Consider the following 13212-nt stretch of genomic DNA (forward strand, 5'->3'; position numbering starts at 1 on the left):
TGGAAGAAGACGTCTGCAAATGAGTAACAGGTAACAGATGATGAATCAGAGGTTCAGGGTTGAAGACAAAGGATATGAACAAAAACATCCCAGAAGAAAATGTGACCTACAGACACAAAATGATGACTAACCTCATAACCATCAAAGAAATGCAAATTAAAATGGTTTTCCCCACTATGAGCAATACTACCCAATGACAGGCCATGGTAGAAAGAACCATGGAGCATATAACTCAATTCTAGGAAGCACACAGAGGTATGTAAACAAGGGCCCGGTCTCAGTACAGCCTCTAACTTCTTCAATCTAACTGTCTATCAACAGGAGACTTGTCAAATAAATCATGACATCAACATAGAGTAGAATGCTGTACCTGTGCTAAAGAAAATAAGGAAGAGCTACATTTACCAACAATAGAAGCTATTAAGCGAAAAATGCCTACTGCAGATGGGTAGTATAATATGATGCCATTTTGGAAGGAAAAGCATGGTATGTAATTATGTGAGAGAGAGAGAGACAAAGAGGCAAGGTGGAGACATTAATTAGGATGATACACAAGGTAAATATGGTTTTGTCTGGAGAGTGGGGTAACAACTTTCATTCACTTCTATAATCTTTAAATCCTGATAATGAGTAAGCGTTAGATTTTATTTTAAAAATAAAGATCTTTAAAAAGCAAATTTGCACAAACTTGTAAGAAGGCAATTTATAGTATCCAGTTAAGTTTTAAATCCACACAGTTTCTGACTTAGCATCTTGCTCTTAAGAAATATAAGCAAGTACATAACAACTAATGAGCTAGAAGGATATTTACTGGAACACAGTTTAAATAAAAAGAATGGAAAATCAACTAAATGCCCAATAACTGGAGGAAAGTTTAAAAACACTTTGGAGTTCTAGAATATTACAACATCATTAGAATGATATGTAATGTACTAACATCAAACTATATCTGGGATATGCTGTCTGTGAAAAAGGTACAGAATGGGAAGAACAATACATGTGAAAGGAAAAGTTATGCATAGTGCACTTACATATTTACATATACACCAGAACACAAAAATGGTTACCTCTAGAGGACAGTTTGAGAACAGGCAAGTAGAATTTACAGGAGAAATTGGGGACTTATACTCTTTTAGAGTGTTGAATTTTTTTAAAAAAAACTTAAAGAGGAGTAAAGATTACAAAATGTTTACTTGATGTATAAAAACATCAGATGTAGCTGCAATTTATTTATTTATTTATTATGTGTGTGTGTGTGTGTGTGTGTGTGTGTGTGTGTGTGTGTATGTATGTGTTTGCAGTTGCAATTTAAAAATTCCCTTTATGTCATTTTGGAAAGTAAAGTATCCCTCCATCCTAAACAGCTAACAGAATTAGCTGTTTCATACATCTGTTTAAATTAGATTATTAAAATATCTTATTTTAGTGGAGCGGCATGCTCATAAATGAAATAATCAACCTCACATATATAAAACTGAGAATACGAATACACATTTATATAATATAAAAATAAAATAGATCTGACATATCAAGTATGGTACATTTTTTTTTTTCCAAATCAGAAAGACTTTCATACCAGGTTCACGAGCTAGAGCATGTTGAAGAACTTTTTCTGCTTTGTCATACCATTTCAATTTTAATAAAAGCTCAGCCAGGTCACAGCAAAGGTAATTTTGTTGTCCACTTTTCAGAGCAGCTTCATAGTAAGTAATTGCCTAAACAAAAAGCATTTCAGTTAGGAAAATAAGGCAATGAGAATTGTGTTAAGCACTGATATTTTAGACATTATATACTTAAAGCATATAGAAATTGGAAATACCCTAGGAGAAGCTTAGGCATGTACCTATTAGTTAAGCATACATTTTTCTCAGACAATCAAACATCACACAAGGCAACTAGCATTTCTTATGAAATGCAGCTGATGAAAAGTGTTGGGTGAATTTTTTTTTTAAAGATCTTATTTATTTATTTGAGAGACTGAGAGTAAGCGAGTGAGAGAGAGCATGAGTGGGGAGAGGGGCAGAGGGAAAGGAAGAAGCAGACTCCTTCCTGAGCAGGGAGCCAGATGCAGTGCTCAATCCAGGGACTCTGGGGCCATGGCCCGAGCTGAAGGCAGATATCTAACCGACTGGGCCACCCAGGTGCCCCTAGGTGAAAAAAATTTTTTTTTACCAATTTTATTCTAGGGGCCAGTGAACTTTATGAATGCAAATACTCTGCTTGTCGTTGTATACATGTTTAATAGTACCAGGAAAAGAATAAGAACGTAACAACTAAAGGAAAATCCACTACCCCCCCAGAGGGCCGGTATAGCGCACAGCTTACCAAAACTGGTTCAACAGAAAGGACATCTATTATGTTTTGTCATATAATGAAAACGATGTAACCAGAGCAACTTCCTCATAATTGATTGGTTGCAGGGTTTAGGGTTAGGTTGCAGAAGTATATTTTAGGGTCCAAAGAGTCTTTGTAAAATGCAGCGATGAAGAGACACTGAGAAAGTCTTTAACATAAATTCCAGTTTGTGAATATAAATTTGGAGTTTACAACCATCAAGCTATAAAACAGTGTTTGCTGAAGACTTCTCACAGAGCAGGACTTGAAACATTTCATCCAATACACATATATTTCAAACACGTAAAGTACTTACCTTTGCATAGTTGTGAGTTTTGACAAGTGCTTTCCCAATTTTGCTTGCCAGTGTTCCATCTTTGGGATTCTGATTTAATGCTTGCTCATACGCTACTATGGCTTCTTCGGGCTAATGTTGGCAGATACAAAAAATAAGCAATGAATAAACAGCTGAGCTGGATCCCACTAAAGGGCAACATTTCTATAACTGAGTTCTATCCCTGGAGTATTCACTCAGTGAGACAAATAAAGCACATAGTTAAGTCTAGACACTTAACAATTTTAGAGAGGTGACAGTCACTAGTGTTACGAGTAACTCATTAGTAAACACTTTTTTAGCCAGTAGCTCTCTTCATTCTTCTGCTTACAAGAGACTCTTGCTTCTGATACCATCTCTATTTCAAATGATAGTGCTGAATTACTGGATCTCAATTTGAAAACAATAACTATATCGTAATGCTTATCTCCATTTTACTGTGATGACCGAATCATTAAATATTAAATAACATTTAATATTTAATAGAATATGAAGCTAATCACAATAAAAAGAGTTTTGATGTTTTTTTAAAAAATCTGAGTTCAGTAGCATAAGAAATTTTACCTCTTGTATATTCATGTATGCATCACCAAGGAGAAGAAAAGAACGGGGGCTGGGCATTCTCTCAGCAATTTCTCTAGAAATCAGACCAGCTCTATTTAGTACACTGAATACAAATATCTTCTAAACCAATTAAATAAAAGATAAGCTCACTTATTTCAATTAACCAACAGCCTTTAGAGTCCCTTCTATAGTTCCAACAGTGTAACACTGTAAAAGAAAAAACAACCCACCTGTACCCACACCCAGATTGTTTATGCTAGATCAACCTTTTTTTCATTGAATCTTTCCATTTTCTGAAATGCAGGTAACGAGTACTGGTAGACAATAAACATATAAATTCTCACTATACAGAAATAGGTTATTTGTAATGATGTGAAATGATGTGGGAGTGAAAGCACAAAGCTATGATGTGATGCTATTGTAACATACAGTTTCTCATTCAACTGGTCTGAAAACTATACGAGAAGTATAATTTTATAGATGATGCTAAAGAATTGAAGTCTACAACTAATGTGTCAGATCTTCCTGAAAGCCTATGTTTTAACTATGATATTATAGAGCATCCAAAACAAATCGACCCTATTTTAAAACATTTTCCTATCATGAGAGATGACGGCGCTGATCTTTGGGAAACATCATAGAAAATATGGTCTAGGATCTCCAGTTCACTCATCTATACATGGGATGCTGCTCAGTTTCTTTGAATCACTCAGCAACCACAAAGAACCAGAGCTGCTTTCCACATTTTGATATTTACATAATATAGATGAACCAGTGAGTTAACTCACCAGCATTCTGCTCTGTTCTCAACAGATAAAAATGTTGATTTTCTCTTACATAAAAGTGTGCGCTTGTATGTTTATCTTTTTGTCTGGGGAGAAAAGTAAGAGCAACCTGTGGGGTGTGTGTGTCTGTGTGTGTGTGTGCTGTGCATCCCAATCATTCCTAAGGGTACCAGTGCATGACACAGCTTTTAAAGTCCCTGCCCTCTCACCAAGGAAAATTTGGAATCCATGACCTTGGTGTGGTGTATACTAAGCCATAATTTTCTACTACTATTATGCTGAGCACTGAAAATGACCCTGAATTGTGACATCACACAGCTTTCTTAAGCTATTAAAATACATGTAACTGTTGCTCTTGCCCAACCCAAACAGGAAGATTTAAGGTCTAGAAATAACATCTAATGAAGGAAGACAGCTAAGAACCCTGAGTAAGCCACAGTTTGAAATAATTATTATCACTATGATTTATGTCTTTAGGGAGAGTGAGTTACTTGGTTAATGTGATTGCAGTTGGTAGTAGAACACGTTAAGGAAGTGGTCAATCAAATATCTGTAAAGCAGTTAAAAGGAAGAAAAAATTAAATTTGGGGATTCATTTTAAGAAGTGTGTCAAAATACAATGGGTTAAAAATAACCATTTACCTATAACAAGAAATATATAGCATTTTCTCTTTTCTATGCTTCAGATAAATATCTGCCATTTTCTCTTTGGCCTCTATGAAATAAGGCTGTTCAGCTGTAACATTCCGAAGCATGCTTAAAGCTCGCTCAACATCTCCTTGGGTCAGAGCCAAGTCTGCATTAGCAATGGTAACACGTAATTCTTCAGATGTCCCAGAAAATTCATGGATGGCATCTTGTAAAACTTTTGCTGCCTCGTGCTGTAAAGATAGAAGTTAAAACAACACTTTCAAAATACTCAACAAGTTCCATTGGAAATGGAGCTTTTCTCCTGACCCAGAATGAACAATAAGTGCTAGCTAGTACAGTTAGGATATTCATGAAATATTGACAGATTTTTAAAAAGTACAAAAACTTTAAAGCCCAAGACTAAATTCAGATGACGGTATAAATGTCACTCAGCTGGAAAAGTGTTTTTATGACTAGGACAATGGCAGTGGCTACACAAGAGCTGTGGCTACGGCAATTTAAGAAGAGTTTACTTTGCATCCAGCATCATATTCGTGCATTTAATTCTCACAGGGATCCTCTGAAGTAGTTACTATCATTATCTCCACCTTGCAGTAAGGAAATTGAAATTGGGAGAGTTAAGAACAAATGGCAGACTCAGAATCCAAACTCAGGCAGCCTGACCCCAGAGCCTAAACTCTCAGCCATGTTCACTACCGCCTCCTTGAAGGGATCCAGTCCACAATCATCCCCTGTACCCAATGGCTCTTCATTAAGTAGCAGTTTTTTCCTTAGGGCAGGATCTCATTTCTGTTATGCCTCAGCTCAATACATTACCTCATTTCCAAATCTGTACCTCAATGAATCTAAAATGTCACTTAAGATTCATCTCTAAGACATTCTGATTTCAGAAACGGTAACATGTGGGGAAAAAAGTGTATTTTAGAATCAGCTATCTATGGGAGAATTGGTTCTTCTTAAATATATATTTATGTTAATATATTAGTGAAATGGAAATTATTCAGAGATTTGGCAAGTATCTAGACACAGCCTTCTTAATTTCTACTAAAATATGAAAATAACTGATGAGCAACTGTTACACTCTAAGAAACAGATATGATGTGAAGTTCCTCATTACTACAAGGCTTTAATAACTCTTCGCTCAGAAGTGCATGCTTGCTTGCTTTCTATTTATTATTACATTATATTGCTATATTATATTATACTATTATATACATTATTTTAAGTATTTGATTATATGATCATCCTCTGAGTTTACCAAAGCTGCATTCATCGAGTGGTTCTTCTGTTCTCAACTGTTAGAATTTTAGGCTCGTATTATCACTGGATTCCAGGAGTACTTTGTGTGTGTGTGTGTGTGTGTGTGTGTGTGTGTGTGTGTGAATCTTTTCAGGAGTCCACAGAATGATAACCATGTTATATTATTACCTTTTATGATAGCCAAGGTCATCAAATATTATATTACTTATATTACTATATACATTATATACATTATATTGCATTAATATTTTTATGGTACATATTAAGTTATATTCCTGTTCTTATTATATTATACATATACTACTATATTGCCTGGTAGCTAATGAAAGTACATGGATACCTAAGGTCATCCAGGTGCAAATTATGTTTAACCTGCAGAAAGGGCATGATTTGGCACCAAGTGATAAATAAATTTTCTAAGCTTTACCAGTTGGGCAAGAAAATAATTTCAGCTTTTTTATCTTCCACTAACATACATACTTGTAAAACAAAGTTCAGAGCTGAACCACTGAATTAAAATCTGACTTACCTGTTCTCCATTTAAGCGGTGGACCTCTGCCAACTCAAGAAAGATTGATAAACGATGGTTTGCATCAACTTCGGTTTTTCTGTATTTTGATTTTGAAGAAGATCCAATTCTCCTCATTCCTGGTAAACTCATGGCCATATGCAGAGTTTTAATTGCTTCTGCTATTTCTCCCATTTTCTTTTGTGACTGAGCTTTTATCAAATGATATAAAGGGTATTCCCTCACCTGAAAAAATAATATTCAGAAATACTTCCTTAGAGTACTTACAACACCAACACATAATTTACAATCCACCAAGCATTAGAATCCCTGAGGATAGCCTATACATGAGGTCTATTTCTGTCCTTTTATTAACTTTCTGATCATTCATTGTATTAAATCAGATTCAGGCAATCTGCCAATACCTAGCATCTTCCTGGATAACAGATAAGGTCATTAAGGGCTTTTACCATGATAGAAGAGAAAATACAAAAAAACTTGTAAAGCTACCAAATATATTCTAAGAAATTTAGTTTTCAGGAAAGGAATTTATCTGGGACTTCTAGTAGCAATAATATAGTCATTAGATTTCTAGAAATACATTTTTCCCTTTAATTTTTAATTTTAAGATTAAGATTGAAAATCTCAGAATAATTTAGCAAACATGGTTTTACCCTCTGATATTACTCTGAAATACTTAGTAATGAAGCTTCTGTCTTTATTTTGGCTATCAAGTGTATCAAGAAAAAAATATGAAAATGACAAAATGAACGAAGGAGTCAAAGGCAGGAGATAATCCAGAATGAGGTGATATGGTAGCCATGTAATGTCTAGGATGGCTACAATCATCCTTAAGGTCATGGCTGTAAGCCTTAAGTAGGCATCGCATTTTCTGGTGAGCTTCGTGTAAATTCTCATGCTTCTGTTCTCTCGGAGATTTAGATCCACTGGGATGGCACTGGGATTGCAAGTGCCACTAGTCTTGAGAACTACCGACCTAAGAAGCAGGCACTATCTTCTGCAAATCCTGAATTGACCAGTCCACAGAAGGGTCCTCAAATAGGGTTCAAGACCCTGTGAACCAAAGCAAAAGTTTGAGAAGCTTCTCCATGACTCTAGGTAGTTCAGGAAGCACCTGAACCTATGATTTTCCCTAATGATACAGGATGTAACACAGAATATCCTGCATAGAAATCTAATGTGTTTATATCCTCAAACCAAATATGAACTTTTAAAATGCTAGGTGCTCTTTGATGATGACTCTAAAAAGTTATTAGAACCCACAATCCAAGACAGAAACAAGCAATAAAACAGAGTTCTTACACGTAAAAATATTTGGCATAATGCTCTATACTTTACAATCATCTTTATATATATCCATTACCACATTTAATGCCTACTATAACTGTAGGGTGTTATTATATGAATTTTATAGAGAAGAAAACAGGTTCGGGGCGGGGGGGAGGGAGAGAAGTGGGAAAACCAGACACTGACCCCCCAGGCCTTGTCTCCAAATCCATACCGCTTTTTAATTACACCACAGCTGCCCCCACTTTTTCTCCCACTGCTTGTGAATCCAAACTTTTTTCCATTAAAAATGCATTTATTAGCAAAACATTATAGGCAAAAATACAGAACAGCTGCATATGTAAATACTTGCTAAAGGTTCAAAAGGGTAATATGTCTTATCCATCTGAATGTGGAATACTTACCTTAAAATTATAGCTCAAACAAAGTTCAAGTGACTGAGAACACAATTTGAATTTTTCCTGAGACAAATAAACCTGAGCTATCAGGAGATGAGCATCTGCATAAGAAGGACTGTGTTCTAGGCAATGCTGCAGGTTATTGTAAGCTGCTTCAATGTCACCTAACAAGAGAAACAAAGCATTATAATTCATATGGTTGAAAGATTAGAGATGTGAGAGAGAAGAGGGACATGAGTAGTTTATATAGTTCCAGTGTTTAAACCTAAAGTCCTCCATTCATAAGGCAGTGGCGTAACCCCTACCTGCCCCAAGTAGCCTCTTTCCGGTCTTCATGAAAAGAATATACCTGTAAGTCAGACCAGTCATAAGGGAAAGCTGTGAAAGGATCAATCACCATCACTACTGAGAGGACTATAAATATAAATATTATATTTATATATAAATGTCATATTTATATATAAATATATTATAAAGGACTATAAATGTACCTTTATTTTCCTGATCAAAAACCTTTTTACTTACAAATTCATTACAGTAAGTTTTGTGAAACACAGACATTTAAGTGGCTAGAGTTCTGTACTATCATTTATATTAACAAAGAGGACATAGTCTTATAATCATCCTTGGCCAGAAATTTTACCATTGTATAAAAAATAACCAAAGAAGCATAAGGATATATTCCAGACATTCAGAAATATGAGCTATTGACTTAATATGCCTTTAAATGCCAACTGTAATAGCCCATGTTTTGGACACACGTCATCTGTACATCTGGGAGTCGTAGGTGGAAGAAATGATAAAAAGTAAAGTGACAGGAATGGTGAATCTGTTCAGCTCGGGCTGGGAGATGGGGTAGAAAGAGGCTCTTCAGAGAAAGAAGAGCATAAACTCTAGGTCCTAGAAGAACTTCCTAGTGATGTAACCCACAGCAATCTGCCTAAAACCATCTCAGACTGGCGTTAAGTAGACATAGAGCCCAGCTCCCCATTCAACCTTGCTAGAAGCACTGGGGAGGAACAGACCCTAAATTACTCTCTGTTCCATTACATTCCTCAATCTCATCTGATATTTCAATAGACCAAACAAGGTTTACAGTTAGGGCTTCCAGTTCTCAAAGGCCCAACCAACCAATGACGGAGTCCATTTAAACAGAAAACAGTTGTCTGAGACAGAGGATTAATAAATAAGTAATGGGCTGAGGCTGCATAATACTTATTAAGCAGAGTATCAAAATTTGCCAATCAACTATCAACATATTAAATAATATTGGATTCTTTTTAGTCATGATACAATCTAACACTCAAGAACCGAACAGGCGGAAAAGGAAACAGGAAGGTTAAGTGTAATAAATTGGTGTGCAAATTATCACCCCCATGTTCTTTTATGAGGAAGAGGATTAAGGAGATAACCTGAAGGTTACTGCTAAGGGGGAAGTACAGAGGAAAAGAATCAGAGTTTACAAATAGGAGACTGAAGAATATGAAGACTGTATGAATAATTGAGATCAGAATGTTTGTTTCTTTTAAGGGTGATGGAGGGGGAAAGATGTGTGGTTAGTATTTAGAAGGTCACTAAATACTTAAAAGTGAGAAATGGGTAATCACTGTTGTAGGAAATACCCACATAAACAACACATCAACATCATATTTTTATCTAAGAGTAGCCCAATTTCCCTTAAGAGAAAAATGAAAGAACATTTCTGTCCTGCATGTATGTCTTTGTTACGGCCCTACGTAACGCAGAATTTGGCTGGCCTTTGTCCCAGGTTCCTAGGAGAATTTCCTGAGTGAGAGGAGTATCTTTGCCGTTTGAGGTTGGCTCTGATCATTTATGTAAGTGAAAAGATGAATGATAAGCCCTAGATAGCTTATGTTAAGAATGTGACTCAATGGGGACTAGCCATGCCAGAAAGACCAACCAATGTAGAGTGTTGGGGCCTGAACCACATGCTATCTACCTGAACTGGGGAGCAGGACCCTGGGGATCAATCATGTGCCCAATGATTCAATCCATGCCTATATACTGAATCTCTAATAAAAACTCTAAGCCTGGGGTGAGCTTCCCTGGTTGTTAATGCTCTCTATGTACTGTCATATACAGTTGTGTTGGAGAGTTGATGTGTACTGACTCTACAGACAGCTTCACATTTGGGACCCTCCTAGGGCTTCGCCCTGTGCATCTGTCCCTTTTGCTGGTTTGGATTAGTATCCTTCTGCTGTACTACAATTCTAATTGTAAATAGTGATTTCTTGAGTTCTAGGAGTCATTCTAGTGACTTTGAATGTGAGGGGTCATAGAAACCCCAAATTTGTAGTCAGCTAGTCAGAAGTTCATATGGCCTTGGCAACCCCAGAACTTGTGGCTCCTGTCTGTGCCCTTAGCCTATGAACTCTGGTCCAACTCCAGGTATTTCTGGGTTGGAAGTCATTGCAATTGCCATCTTATCAGGATACTGCTATTCGGACATATGCCAGCACTATTTCAAATGAATCAATGCTGCTGTTTTTAAAAATGGGGTCAACATACAAGACTTTCATTTCCAGAGACTTTGGCAATTAAGAATTAACTATATTGAGACTGATTTTTATCAATTTTCAAAATAACAGATGTCCAATAGATTAATCACAGAACTCAAAGTCCCAGTTTAATTACCTAGTAGATAATACCATTTCAACTGAGAGGAAAGTAGAAATATCACGTGGCTCAACAGAACCTAACCAGAAGAAGGTAGTATAGAGCCATTTTACAACTAGAGGTTTTTTACTGATACAAGATTTTAAGATCATCTAGGTTTTTTTCTAACAGTTAAAATCGAGGTCCAAAAACTTAGCAAAGCCAATCTTTTAATTCTCTCCATTACATATAAGAAATAGTTGTTTAGGATGATACTTTATTTTTTTTGGATGATACTTTTAAGTTGGTTTCTACCCTTTACGATTTTACACACTTAATTTACTTTGTGTGGCATTCATCTAGAAAAGGTACGTAAATATAAGCCCCAAAGGTTGGTCTATTATGTAACAGTCACACGCATGTTTGTGTCCTAAAAGACTAAGGTTATATATCTGGAATTAATTTTTTAGCTATACATAATCACAGAAACTAGACAGGAATTAATCAATACATTTCACAAAGACCCAAAACCTGGTAAAACTTTGCATCTGGCTATGCCAATGAGTTACTAACTATAGACTAAAGACTGTAAATTCTCATTGTCATCTAAGTATCACCTAACAGACTTTTTTGTGAGTGGTACAACGGCATTTCCCCAGCAATTCACTCAAACAACAAAAGTTTATAGTAATTTTTAAAGAATTAAATAGAAAAGATTATTATGCACTTTTATTTTGGATTAAAATGATTTATTTGTCCACAAGTAAAATGCATTTCATGGGACTTTTCTCCATATATGTGAAGTACTTAAGTTTATTTACCCCTGTTTTTGTCAACATCAGAATAAAAAGGTTTTTTTTAAGTTTTTAAGGTATATCCTACCTGACAAATATTTCACTTTTGCTATTAGGAAGACAGCTTGCTGAAGACCTGGTACAGTTCTTACTATAGTCTCCAGGACTGAGGTACAACGTCGGAGAAGTGGAGAAAGAGGTTGCCCAGGGCTTGCAGGCTAAACAAAACAAATTAGCATATTATTTTATGCGTTTATTGTAGTACTGACTTAAGAGTGAACACACGTATTAAATTTTAGTATAACTGGCAAAACTAGGTATTTTTCCAAAATTTCTGTTATTCCTTTTTGCACAGTATCTTTATTATAATGTAACTAATACTATGTTATCTCCCTGGGATCTATGAACAGATCATGTAAATAATGGCTTCTATTCAACAAAATAGTCATGAAATTATTACACAATTACTGATTTGATTAACACAAAAGGAGCATGTTTGTTCATTGTGAAGGAAACATATTCAAAGTAAAGATAATTGAGAAGTAGAATTTCTTGCTGGAATTGAGAGCCAAGGCAATGTGAATTCTAAGTGTAGACCTGCCTTGTGATTTATTCAGTTCAGTGACTTACATCACCCCGTGGAGTACTATAAAATTAGTTTCTAGAAAATTCTTTTCTTTCCCCCTAGTAGAAATCAGAAGGTAGATTTCTGTAGTACACTTCATACGTGCTTTACTGAGTATCTCATACCTGCACACTCTCTGCTTTTCTGCCAGGCATGCTGAAGGCCCACAAAAGTTTTTTTTTTCTTTCTCTTTTTATTAATACGCAGTGAATATGATAACTGAATCAGTATTAGGACATTTATTGTTTTAGTGGCTGTCTACCCAACCAAGCTGTACCCAATGGATACAAACTCACAAGCTAAGAATGTGATCTTAAAGTTTAAATGTCAAATCCTCCTTCTCCTGGCTTTGCCCTACCAATGCTGATTCCCTTATCTGTAAAGCAATCTTCCCCATTGTCCTCCTGCACCCCACAAATACAAATTGTTATCTAGAGTATGGTCTCTTACTGACAATCTCTCTATAACGCGATGTTGTTTCTGACAAGAAAGTGCCTCATCTCTTCACTACATTGAAGCACGAAAAAATGCACGCTCAAAAGGAATTTCAATGGTGCCTAGAACACCTCAACTTCTTTAAATTTCCACAGCACTTTTAATCTATGTAATAAAATTGAGCATTCTATAATATCTTATACAACTCCATAGTAGTTTCACAGTTTGTTCTGCTTTTTACAGGGCTAGGATCTTTAATGTGCCTTGAAGATTGGAATTTTACACGTTTTCACACAGTAATGAGTACAGAGTAAATTCTTTATTTTTTCAGTGTACTTGAAAATAGTGAAAGTATAGGTGATAGTGAGGTTAAGGTTCTTTGCCATCTGCTAAGAATTACTTATTGAAAAATATATTATTTTATTAGAGAACCATCATCATTTTTACTGTAAACACTTTCAGGGGGGTTGATTGTGGACAATCCCTAAGCTAATAGCTGTTTGATTTAAAAAAAAAAAAAAAATATATATATATATATAAAAGGGGCAAGGAACAGAGCTGGACAGACAAGTCTGTCTTTCCGATATTTCCCCATGAAAA

General features: G+C 35.7%; 1 protein-coding gene across 1 annotated transcript in view; it reads right to left on the reverse strand.

Annotated features, from left to right (window-relative positions):
• Positions 1-13212, reverse strand: part of TTC21B (tetratricopeptide repeat domain 21B) — a 78983-nt gene that overhangs the window by 39736 nt on the left and 26035 nt on the right. The window contains exons 12-18 of the mRNA XM_025994123.2: positions 11641-11770; positions 8149-8306; positions 6458-6682; positions 4660-4898; positions 3233-3305; positions 2651-2761; positions 1577-1715 (exon numbers count right to left, since the gene is read on the reverse strand). Of these exons, the coding sequence (XP_025849908.2) occupies positions 1577-1715; positions 2651-2761; positions 3233-3305; positions 4660-4898; positions 6458-6682; positions 8149-8306; positions 11641-11770 (1075 nt within the window). The remainder of the gene's footprint in view (positions 1-1576; positions 1716-2650; positions 2762-3232; positions 3306-4659; positions 4899-6457; positions 6683-8148; positions 8307-11640; positions 11771-13212) is intronic.

The sequence above is a fragment of the Vulpes vulpes genome, chromosome 3 (genome assembly GCF_048418805.1).
Source record: "Vulpes vulpes isolate BD-2025 chromosome 3, VulVul3, whole genome shotgun sequence".
Taxonomy (NCBI): Eukaryota; Metazoa; Chordata; class Mammalia; order Carnivora; family Canidae; genus Vulpes; species Vulpes vulpes.